Source organism: Bos taurus, chromosome 22 (genome assembly GCF_002263795.3).
Source record: "Bos taurus isolate L1 Dominette 01449 registration number 42190680 breed Hereford chromosome 22, ARS-UCD2.0, whole genome shotgun sequence".
NCBI lineage: Eukaryota > Metazoa > Chordata > Mammalia > Artiodactyla > Bovidae > Bos > Bos taurus.
The window spans coordinates 6,853,713-6,866,297 of NC_037349.1; the positions used below are offsets into that span (position 1 = coordinate 6,853,713).

General features: G+C 46.8%; 1 protein-coding gene across 6 annotated transcripts in view; it reads left to right on the forward strand.

Annotated features, from left to right (window-relative positions):
* Window positions 1–12,585, forward strand: part of CMTM7 (CKLF like MARVEL transmembrane domain containing 7) — a 124,826-nt gene that overhangs the window by 31,880 nt on the left and 80,361 nt on the right. For 3 of the 6 annotated variants that reach the window (XM_059879734.1, XM_059879733.1, NM_001075960.1), the window contains exons 2-3: window positions 6,109–6,282; window positions 10,050–10,148. The exons of 1 other annotated variant lie outside the window; for it this stretch is intronic. In XM_059879734.1, the coding sequence (XP_059735717.1) occupies window positions 6,109–6,282; window positions 10,050–10,148 (273 nt within the window). The remainder of the gene's footprint in view (window positions 1–6,108; window positions 6,283–10,049; window positions 10,149–12,585) is intronic. 2 more of the 6 variants (XM_024982824.2, XM_005222482.5) reach the window with 1 other exon arrangement.

The following is a 12,585-nucleotide window of genomic DNA, read 5'->3' on the forward strand; positions in this document are numbered from 1 at the left end:
GCTTTTGGTAGCACGCACGAGTATACACCATCTGCCCTCTAAACGAGATTGGCCAGAATCGGGCTTTACGGAGAAGACTGCATGACTGGCGGCCTGAGACCCAGGGATGAGAATTCGGGAAGTCTTATTTCATAGTCAGGGTTCCCAGAGAAGATGGAGATGGGTTGGGGTCATAGAGCAATCGTGTGCTTCTCGGCTCAGCCCTGGGGCTCAGAGGGGAAAACCTGCCTGGGCCCCTTCTGTTGCTTGGGGAAACTTACCCGTGTGTCCGCAGACTCAGTCCCAGATAAAGACTGGTAAAAATGATTCTAATCTGTGCATTCAATGAGGTGCAAAATTGCTTCTCCACCTCGAAATCACACTGCATAATCCTGGGTTATTTGCATTTTAAGTGAATTAAACCACCCCAGCCTGTGTGAGAGGATCCATGCCAGGTGGAGGGACCCCCCACCTCACTCCCCAGATAGAAGAGGGCTGGAAATGGGGGGATGTTGATGGAGCAGCCGAGCTCTGACCATCAGGCACACTCCTAGGTGAAGCAAAGACTCCCTTTGGAGCTTTGAAACAGCCTCAAGGCGTGAATCATTATATCATCCGTGGCCAGTGGGCTGGAGAGGAACCGAAAAAATGAAAATCCTCAGGCTGCTCATTAGCGAAGGGAAATATGCAAACATTGAGGGTCTCCATGTGTCAGGGCCACATTCTTCTGCTTTGATCTGTTAAGTAGAACACTCTTCATGCCCACTTTAGGCCTCAAGCTGAACTGTTCTTTGCTGGCTGACGTCCCTGTAACCTAGGCCCCTGATAGAATGCTAGAATGAGGAGCTTTAGAAAACAGCGTTTTTAGCATTGGCCAGCCTTAGATTTCGTGATTGAATTCTCTTTATAGCTGCTCACTTTCTGCAGCGAGGTTTCCCCACGGCAGCACAGTAGCTTGAGGGCTACACTTGAAGCCAGATAGTTCTTTATTATGGGGACTGTCCTGTGCATGGAGGGGTGGCAGCATCCTCCCACCACACACACACACACACACACACACACACACATACACACACACTGTGACCACCAGGAATGTCTGCAGACATCACCAGCTGTCTCATAGAACACAACACGCCCTTGGACAGTCACTGTTCTGTAGGCCAGAGGCAGTAGGAAAGATTTAACCTTTGTCCTAAATTGGTTGTGCTTTTAATATTGACCAGACTTTACATACGTTTAACACCTGTGTGTTATCAGTTCATCCCCATTTGGGGTGAGCAAGACTTTCTTCTCTGTGAGTGGCCTTCACAGAAACTCAGCCTTCTCTTCCCTCTTCCAGTCTGCCCTCCCATGGTATTCTTTTTTTTTTGGCCATGCCGTGCAGCATGTGAGATCTTAGTTCCCCAACCAGGGATTGAACCTGGATCCCCTGCATGGGATGCATGTCATCTTAACCGCTGGACCACCAGGGATGTCCCTCCCATAGTATTCTTATGTTGCTAATAATTGACCCAACCTGCTCATTCATTACTAGGTCACAAGTTTATTACTTCTGCACACTCATTCATTCAGGTAACAATATACTTAGTGAGTTCTCATAGCAGGCCCCGGGATGCCGGGGGACGGGGCGTGGAGCAAGCAACACCTTGTAGCCGGGATCCCCACACGTTTGATGATGCGTCTGGCCTCCTCAGCTCACTTGTGGTCAGGGCTTACATTTTGGAGAGCAAAACTGCATCCAAAGTGGAGGTACATGATCCCTGGAATCAGACAGTCTTAGGATTCAGATCCATCCTCCACTGCTTACAAACTGGGTGTTAGTCACTCAGTCGTGTCCAACTCTTTGCGACCCCATGGACTGTAGCTCACCAGGCTCCTCAGTCCATGGGATTCTCCAGGCAAGAATACTGGAGTGGGTAGCCATTTCCTTCTCCAGCAGATCTTCCCAACCCAGCTATTGAAACGGGTCTCCTGCATTGCAGGCAGATTGTTTACTGTCTGAGCCACCAGGAAAGCTCTAACTGGGTAGCCATGGGCTGATGATGGAGCCTGTCTGCCTGCATTTCCCCAAAAGCAGACATGGGGGGGGATTTTGCTGACTCGGCAGAGTTCTGGACCGTCGCAATGAGATCATGTACATCAGCCAGTCAGATCAGATCAGATCAGTCCCTTAGTTGTGTCCGACTCTTTGCGACGCCATGAATCACAGCACGCCAGGCCTCCCTGTCCATCACCAACTCCCAGAGTTCACTGAGACTCACGTCCATCGAGTCAGTGATGCCATCCAGCCATGTCATCCTCTGTCGTCCCCTTCTCCTCTTGCCCCCAATCCCTCCCAGCATCAGAGTCTTGTCCAGTGAGTCAACTCTTCGCATGAGGTGGCCAAAGTACTGGAGTTTCAGCTTTAGCATCATCCCTTCCAAAGAAATCCCAGGGCTGATCTCCTTCAGAATGGACTGGTTGGATCTCCTTGCAGTCCAAGGGACTCTCAAGAGTCTTCTCCAACACCACAGTTCAAAAGCATCAATTCTTCAGTGCTCAGCCTTCTTCACAGTCCAACTCTCACATCCGTACATGACCACAGGAAAAACCATAGCCTTGACTAGACAAACCTTTGTTGGCAAAGTAATGTCTTTACTTTTGAATATGCTATCTAGGTTGGTCATAACTTTCCTTCCAAGGAGTAAGTGTCTTTTAATTTCACGGCTGCAGTCACCATCTGCAGTGATTTTGGAGCCCAGAAAAATAAAGTCTGACACTGTTTCCACTGTTTCCCCATCTATTTCCCATGAAGTGATGGGACCGGATGCCATGATCTTCGTTTTCTGAATGTTGAGCTTTAAGCCAACTTTTTCACTCTCCACTTTCACTTTCATCAAGAGGCTTTTGAGTTCCTCTTCACTTTCTGCCATAAGGGTGGTGTCATCTGCATATCTGAGGTTATTGCTATTTCTCCCAGCAATCTTGATTCCAGCTTGTGCTTCTTCCAGCCCAGGGTTTCTCATGATGTACTCTGCATATAAGTTAAATAAATAGGGTGACAATATATAGCCTTGACAAACTCCTTTTCCTATTAGGAACCAGTCTGTTGTTCCATGTCCAGTTCTAACTGTTGCTTCCTGACCTGCATACAGATTTCTCAAGAGGCAGATCAGGTGGTCTGGTATTCCCATTTCTTGAAGAATTTTCCACAGTTTATTGTGATCCACACAATCAAAGGCTTTGGCATAGTCAATAAAGCAGAAATAGATGCTTTTCTGGAACTCTCTTCCTTTTTCGATGATCCAGCGGATGTTGGCAACTTAATCTCTGGTTCCTCTGCCTTTTCTAAATCCACCTTGAACATCAGAAAGTTCACGGTTCACATATTGCTGAAGCTTGGCTTGGGGAATTTTGAGCATTACTTTGCTAGCGTGTGAGATGAGTGCAATTGTGCAGTAGTTTGAGCATTCTTTGGCATTCCTTTCTTTGGGATTGGAATGAAAAGTGACCTTTTCCAGTCCTGTGGCCACTGCTGAGTTTTCCAAATTTGCTGGCATATTGAGTGCAGCACTTTCACGGCATAATCTTTCAGGATTTGGAATAGCTCCACTGGAATTCCATCACCTCCACTAGCTTTGTTCGTAGTGATGCTTTCTAAGGCCCACTTGACTTCACATTCCAGGATGTCTGGCTCTAGGTGAGTGATCACACCATCGTGATTATCTGGGTCGTGAAGATCTTTTTTGTACAGTTTTTCTGTGTATTCTTGCCATCTCTTCTTAATATCTTCTGCTTCTGTTAGGTCCATACCATTTCTGTCCTTTATCGAGCCCATCTTTGCATGAAATGTTCCCTTGGTATCTCTAATTTTCTTGAAGAGATCCCTAGTCTTTCCCATTCTGCTGATTTCCTCTGTTTCTTTGCATTGATCGCTGAAGAAGGCTTTATCTCTTCTTGCTATTCTTTGGAACTCTGCATTCAGATGTTTATATCTTTCCTTTTCTCCTTTGCTTTTCGCTTCTCTTCTTTTCACAGCTATTTGTAAGGCCTCCCCGGACAGCCATTTTGCTTTTTTGCATTTCTTTTCCATGGGGATGGTCTTGATCCCTGTCTCCTATACAATGTCACAAACCTCATTCCATAGTTCATCAGGCACTCTATCTGTCAGATCTAGGCCCTTAAATCTATTTCTCACTTCCACTGTATAATCATAAGGGATTTGATTTAGGTCATACCTGAATGGTCTAGTGGTTTTCCCTACTTTGTTCAATTTCAGTCTGAATTTGGTAATAAGGAGTTCATGATCTGAGCCACAGTCAGCTCCTGGTCTTGTTTTTGCTGACTGTATAGAGCTTCTCCATCTTTGGCTGCAAAGAATATAATCAATCTGATTTTGGTGTTGACCATCTGGTGATGTCCATGTATAGAGTCTTCTCTTGTGTTGTTGGAAGGTGTTTGTGCATTTTCTTGTCAAAACTCTGTCAGTCTTTGCCCTGCTTCATTCTGTATTCCAAGGCCAAATTTGCCTGTTACTACAGGTGTTTCTTGACTTCCTACTTTTGCATTCCAGTCCCCTGTAATGAAAAGGACATCTTTTTGGGGGTGTTAGTTCTAAAAGGTCTTGTAAGTCTTCATAGAACCGTTCGACTTCAGCTTCTTCAGCGTTACTGGTTGGGACATAGGCTTGGATTACTTGGTCATGGTGGAGAGATCAACCAGTCAGTACACGATAACGATGGGGTAAATCTTCCATGGCAGAACAGTCAAACTGAGACAGAAGGAAAAAAAGCCAGCAGTAACTAAGGACACGGAGAAGGCAATGGCACCCCACTCCGGTACTTTTGCCTAGAAAATCCCATGGATGGAGGAGCCTGGTGAGCTGCAGTCCATGAGGTTGCTAGAGTCAGACACGACTGAGCGACTTCACTTTCACTTTTCACTTCCATGCATTGGAGAAGGAAATGGCAACCGACTCCAGTGTTCTTGCCTGGAGAATCCCAGTGACGGGAAGCCTGGTGGGCTGCCCTCTATGGGGTCGCACAGAGTCAGACACGACTGAAGCCACGCAGCACTAGCAGCAGCTGCAACTAAGGACATGCCGCCTTCGTGGGCCTTTCCCAGAGTGCAGTGTGAATCTATGTTATTCATTAACCAGACCTCCTCAAAGCGGAGAGATGGACTCAATCTTTGAGAAGTCCTCTTTCTTCAGATTCTTTATAACTCTATGATTAATATATTTCTTTTCCGTCTCAAACAAGGGCCCACACTGACCAAAGGCTTATCTGTACATGCATAATTGAAAAAAACAAAAACACTTCAGCGAATTGTGTGCTCAATGCTGACCTGTCAATATGATACATAATTTCTTTGTCTCAAAAATGTATGAAACCGCACCTCTGACTTCTGCTCAGTGGAGGAGTTCGCAGAGTTTCTGAGAATCTGTTTGCCAGGCTATCATCCTCAGCTTGACTCAAATAAAATTCTCTTATCTGTCTTCTTTGCTGGATTGTTATTTGATTTCCTGTCAACAGTAACTTACTGTCTGCCAGCTGGTAGGTTATTTGTATGAAGGGACATCTTGGTGGGTCAAAAATAGTCAAGTATTGGCAACTTCCTAGGTCAGCCTAACATGTAAACCTGGGGGCCACTATCTGACCAACTCTGGAGGTTGAGCAGATAAGGGGAGTGGTCCTGCCTGGCTCTCTCCAGAATTCCTGCCTTCTCTCTAAGGTTGCACCCTGCTGCTGCATAGACTCCTTAGAGCAGACATGCCACTCCCTCCCATCCTCAGTGTTCCCAGGGGCTTGTGCATCAAAGCCTTGTCCTGTGGGGAAACTGCTGTTCCTTGCCAATTTGTGAGGAAGTAACCTCAATTGTGGCAGCTCCTCAGTTCCCTGTGGTTGGTTGTGTTCCTCTTGTTTCTTTTTATAAATCTGTCTTATCCCTGTGTTCATTTTATCTTATTTTGTTTTTTTGGGCATGTGGGATGTTAGTTCCCTGACCAGGGATCGAACCCGAGCCCCCTGCAGTGGAAGTGCAGAGTCTTAACCATTGACCTCCAGGGAAGTCCCTGTTGTTTGGTCCTTCGTGCCCTGGGTGCCCATCTCGGGTGGGCGTTCCTCTGATGTCTCCGTGTTCCCACCCCAGGCCACGCTGCTGATCGCCTTCATCTGCGTGAGGAGCTCTCTGTGGACGAGCTACAGCGCCTACAGCTACTTTGAGGTGGTCACCATTTGCAACTTGATCATGATCCTCGCCTTCTACCTGGCGCACCTCTTCCGCCTGCCCCGCGTGCTCACCTGTATCAGCTGGCCCCTGTCGGTAAGGGAGTGGCCCGGCTGCGCTCCGCCCGCACGGGTCAGGACGCCGGCTGGGCGCTGGGGCCCGACGCCCTTCCAGCCTACCCGCCCCGCCTCCTTGGCTGCTTCAGCCCTGAATTTCCCACTGCTGGGTAGCCCTCTCTGCCTCCGGTCCTACTGGCCTCTAAAACTCACCTTCAAGCTGCAAGAAGGCTGTGCTTCTCATCTCGATGCTTCTTTTCTCAAATGACAGAAAATGGGCTGTGTGGCGGGTTGGGGGGTGATCTGGAGGCGGAACGTGGAAGGATAAAGCTGATAGAGGTGCTGGGTATTTACACTGTCGTACGTATAGGATCTGTCAGCTGAAGTGGACAGGCAGAGTCTGAATAAAGATATCAGAAGTTGCTAAGGTTTCTTCTTCCCATTATATTATTTTTTAAACGGCTTTATTTACACCTTGGTGACATGTCATACAATTACCGATTGAAGTGTACAGTTCAGTGGATTTCCGTATGTTTTTAGACTTGTGCAACCGTCACCTCATTTTTAGAATATTTTCATCACCTCAAAAAGAAACCCTGTACCCTTTAGCTGTTACTTCCTACCCCGCATCTCCTCCAGCCCTGAGCTACTGCTAATTGACTTTCTGTCTCTATAACTTTTCCTGTTCTGGAGATTTCATGTAAGTAGACTCGTATATGTGGTCTTCTGTAACTAGCTTCTTTCACTTAGTAGAGTGTGTATCGGTTTATCTATTTATAGCATATATCAGTACTTCATTGCTTTTTATAGCTAACAAATAATCCATGGAAAGGATATACCATATTTTGGTTTTTTGTTGATTTGTTTGTTCGCTGGGGGTGCACCATGTGGCATACGGGATCTTAGTTCCCTGACCAGGGATCGAACCCATGCCCCCTGCATTGCAAGCACAGAGTCCTAACCACTCAATCACATTTTGTTTATCCATTTATCATTGATGGATATTTGGGTTGTTTCAACCTTTTGGCAATTGTGAATCCTGCTGCCGTGCACATTTGTATACAAGTTTTGTGTATGGACGTGTTTTTATTTCACTTGGGAATATACCTAAGAGTGAGATTGCTGGGTCACATGGTAACTGTTTAATTGTTTGAGGAACTGCCCGGCTATTTTCCAAAGTGGATGTACCATGTTGTATTCCAGCAGTCTTCCCACTCGTTCTTTTTCAGGATTATTTTGAATTGTTGTAGTTCCACAAGAACTTTACAATCAGCTTTTCGGTTTCCACAAAGAAGTTAGCTGAGATTCTAATAAGAATGACATTGAATCTGTAGATAAATTTGGAGAGTCTTGCCATTTTAATAATAATATAAAGTCTTGTGATCCATGAGCATGGAAGGTTTTTCCATTTATTTAGATCTTCTAAAACTTCTTTCAACAATGTCAAGTAACTTTCAGAGTACGAGTTTTATACTATTTTTCTTCAGTGTGTTGCTAAGTGTCCTACCCTTTGTGATACTATTTCAAATGTAATTATTAATTTCATTTTCAGATTGTTCACTGCAAGTGGATAGAAATACAATTGATTTCTGTTTATTGATCTTGTATCCTCAATCGTGTTGAAATCATTTATTAGATCTAATAGACGGTTAGTGGACTCCTTAGCGTTTTCTATCTATGGGAGCATACTGTCTGTAAAGAGATAGTTTTACATTTGTTTGCAGTCTGGATGCTTTTTACTTCATTTTCTTGACTTATTGCAAGAAATTGAATGTTGAAGTGTCAAGAGCAGATATCATCTTGTTCCCAATCTTAGGAGGAGAGTATTAGGTTTTATCATTAAATGTAACATTAGCTGGGGTTTTTATAGATAAGTGTTAGTCACTCAGTCATGTCCAACTCTTTGCAACCCCATGGTTTGTAACCTGCCAGGCTCCTCTGTTCATGGAATTCCCCAGGCAAGAATACTGGAGTGGGTAGCCATTCCCCTCCTCCAGGGGATCTTCCTCATCCAGGGATCAAACCCAGGTCTCCTGCATTGCAGGCAAATTCTTTACTGTTTGAGCCACCAGAGATGATATTGATTTTCCAGGCAAGAGTACTGGAGTGGGGTGCCATTGCCTTCTCCCTCAAATAGAAGAAGTTACCTTTAATTTATTTGTCTATTAAGACAATCATGTAGGGTGATTAATCGCTTTAGGATTTTGTTATTGCACTGATTTTCATATGTGGAACTATCTTTGCATTCCTGGGGGAAATTCTGATTGGCTGTGATGTATAATTCAGTTTACATGTAGCTGGATTTGGTTTGCTAGTCTTTTGTTGAGCATTTTTGCATTGATATTCATAAGAAATATTATTGGTCTGTAGTTTTCTTGTGATGTCTTTGGTTTTGTTATCAAAAGTGTTTCCTTCTCTTATGTTTTTTAGAAAAGTCTGGGAAGAGTTGGTATTGATTCCTCTCCAAATGTTTGTAATTCTGCATGGAAGCCATCTGGTCTGGGCTTTTCCTGTGGGTAGTGTTTTTATTATTCATTCAGGTTCCACTATTTTAGATCTTATTCAGATTGAGTCATTTTCAGTAGCATGTCTTTCTAGGAATATCTCCATTTCATCTAACTTATCTAACTTATTGGTGTACAGCCTATCACAGTATTCTTTTAAAATCCTTTTTATTTCATCAGTAGTGATGTCTCCTCTTTCATTTCTGATTCTGGCCATTTGAATGTTTTTCCTCTCTTGTTTTTTTCCCCTTGGTCAGTCTAGCTAAAGTTTTCTTTATGTTGTTGATCGTTTCAAGGAACCAACTCTCGATTTCATGGCCTTTCTCTGTTGTTCTTTTCTCTGTATCATTCATTTCTGCAGTAATCTCTGTTTCCTTCTTTCTTCTTCTTGTGGGTTTTAGCTTGCTTTTCTTTCCCAGTGTCCTAAGGTGAAGGTTTAGCTTATTCGTTGAAAACCTCTCTTCACTTTTAATATATGCCCTAACAGCTACAAATGTCTCTGTAGAGCACAGTCCACTGTCGGTGGCCCTAAGCCCCAGTTCATCCTTCTGATCTGGTGTTGGTAGGGAAGGGGTGGCATGAGGAGAAGCATCCTCTTGTTGTCAAAAGACAGAGACCCCACCTCCTCCAGGACCTGCAAAGCCCGCATTTAATCGTGGAGAGTGAATGGGGCATAAAGAGATGGCCCTGTGGACCCAAGGGAAGCAAAGACGAGGTCAGCCCTTCCTGCTGACCCTCGGCAGTCTGGCCTGCAGGCATGTTTTCAACAGCCAAGAAGAGGGAAGAAAAAATGCGGGTAGAACTGGGAGGACTGTTGTCCACAGAATGGGGAGGCCCTCCAGGCAGCCATCAAAGCCAGCACGTTGCGAGCCCAGACCTTTCTCTGCAGCAGAAGCGAAGGCACACATCTCTCTAAGGAGCTTTGCTTCTCAGAGCTGGAACTGCACTGAAACACTCCAGCCTGGAAGTTGCAAGCAGCTCATTTGCTTGTTAGGAGCTTTAGCCAGAGGTCCAGGTAACCATGGACAGCCTGACCTCAGGAGTGCAGCCATCCTTAGGGGACCTGTCTGCTCACCTGAGAAGCATCTTTATCTTTGCCGCCTCTCTTCCTGCTTGCCTAGCGTCTTTTCTCTCCTGCTTGGCCTCATCCTGGCCAGCTGTCCTTTCTTGTTGCCTGTGAGCTCCACTGCTCCTGCTGGGGTGTTACCGGGAGAAGAAGTGTCTCCCTCTCCCCCCATCCTTCTCTTTTGAGAACCGGGAGTGGAGCTCCCTACCCACTGGTCTGCTTTGTTTCTGCCCCCAGGAACTCCTGCACTATTTAATTGGTACCCTGCTCCTCCTCATCGCCTCCATCGTGGCAGCTTCCAAGAGTTACAGCCAGAGCGGACTGGTGGCTGGAGCGGTGAGGACGTTTCCCAGGAGGCGGCAGGGAGGAATTCCTATTCTGAATGCCCACTTTCTTCCTCACAGGGCAGCAAACGGATTGTTCTCTGGGGCCTTTCTTTCTCAGGATCAGTCTCCACCTTGATCCACCAGCAGCAGTCCCCAGAGAGCCTGAAACTTGGGCCCATGGCAGAGGGTTTCAGGTGGTGATGGGCAGGGCTGTGCAAACTCAAATGGCCCCAGTGGCCCAGACCTCTTTCTCTTACAGCCACTCCTTAAATCAGGGGATAAGTAGGTTTTAATTCTCATGCTTGCCCTGGTCATTCGCTCGGGGCTGCTTCAGCCCTGTGCAGGGAAGGGTTCTGAGGCACCTTTGGGGCCCAGGGAACAGTCCTGGGATCAGCTATCCACCAGGAGTCTCAGCTTTGCTATTCCTGACTATTCTCAGTATTCAGGCCAGGAAATAACACTCCTGTACCTTTCAGAGGTGAAGACTGCCCACTGGCTAACGTGAACAGAAGTAGCATGAAGTGGACAAAAATAGAGCACGGTGGGAGCTATGTGTATTTATCACCCAGAGACGCACAGATGTGTCTATGTGAGTGTGAGTCACTCAGTCATGTCTTGACTCTTTGCAACCCCATGACTGTAGCCTGCCAGGCTCCTCTGTCCATGGAATGAATTCTCCAGGCAAGAATACTGGAGTGGGTAGCCATTCCCTTCTCCAGGGTATCTTCCCAACCCAGGGACTGAACCCAGGTCTCCCACATTGTAGGCACATTCTTTACTGTCTGAGCCACCAGGGAACCCACATGTGTCTTAGAAGCCACATATGGGAAGCCTATTTTTTAAAAGATCTATAGGTTCCTGTCATCTGATTTCTGATTTAGCTTATTGTTTATAGTTTGGAAGCCTGTGGGTTACAACCGATTTGCCTCACTTTTCAAATGAGTTTGAGGAGAAGCTGTCTGTGTGATAGTCACTCACTTCCACATGGAACTCAAAATCTCTTGACTTCGGGCTGAGAGCCAGTGAGTGCCTGGGATCCACCAAGGGGTGGAGTCTGCAGGGGGCAGAAGGTCCCTGCAGAGGGGCAGCCAGACCTCTGAGCACTCACGCCACTTGAGCTTAGTCGTTCAGTCGTGGCCGACTCTTTGTGACCCCATGGACTGTAGCCTACAGGCTCCTCTGTCCATGGGTTTCTCAAGGTAAGAATACAGGAGTAGATTGCCATTTCCTGCTCCAGCGGATCTTCCTGACCCAGGGATGCAACCCTCGTCCCCTAAATTTGTGCCCCTTAAGCCCCTCCCATTCCCCTTCCCCACCGTGGAGGTTAGTTTCCAAGAAGAGGCATGTTTCCCACCTGCTCGCTGGCAGATGAAGCACAGAGGAGATTCGTGCCCACCGTGTTTCAAGACCACACGGGTAGAGTCCCACTGGGTTTTCTGATTCAGGTGGCACATGACAGTATTAGCCCTGGACTCCCAACAGCCCCCACTTGTCCTCCACCTGTCCTGTGGGAACCAGCATGGACCTGGAGAAGCCAGAAGAAGTGAAAAGATAAAGTCCGTGCTATATGAGAAAGTGATGCTCTTGCTTAGGAGGCCAGGGCTGTGAAACAATTAACACACAAGGCCCTGTCGTCCAGAAGCACATTATGTAGCCCTGTAATAAACTGTTCAATTATGCAGCGCGAACAGTTGGGGAGCAGGACAGTGTATAATGTGCTAATTGTGCAGAACAGACAATGAGAGGCTGGGACAGGCTGTAATAGGCTGATTATGTGGTGCAGACAATTGGTACAAAAGGAACCAGGGAGATGGACAAGGGGGAAGAGGAGGCTGATGGGGGCTGGGAGGGCAGCCACGTGTGGGAACCAGCAGGCAGGCAGGATAGTCCTGCGCTTGGGTTGGCTGCCCTGGGCCATTCCTGCTGGACCTCTGGGAGCCCCTGGCCATGCACTTTGGGGGGCCTGTGGACACCTGGGCAAGGTGAGCAGAGAGGAACCCTGGGCTCAGACCTCTGGTCTGGCCTGGCTGACTCCACTGCCCTGGCTTAAAGAGTTGACCTCCCGTTCCTGCTTTCTTGAACTGCAAAAACATGGGGGGGAAGGTAACAGCTGCGCTCCCATCTGGCAGAGCTGTGAGGCTAAAGGAAGCCATGCATCTGAAGGGCTTAGGACACTGCCTGGGATGAAGTAATGCTCCATCAGCATTAGCACTTGCTGCTGCAGTTGCTGTTAACCAGAGGTCCCCAACCTCTGAGATCTAATGGCTGATGACCTGAGGTGGAGCTGATGTAGTAATAATAGAAATAAATGTAATGTACTTGAATCATCCTGAAACCATCCCTCTTCCCTGGTTCGTGGAAAAATTGTCTTCTCTGAAGCCCAGCCCTGGTGCCAAAAAAGTTGGGGACCTCTGTGACAAGTCGCAAAAGGCTACAGGCTTCCAAGT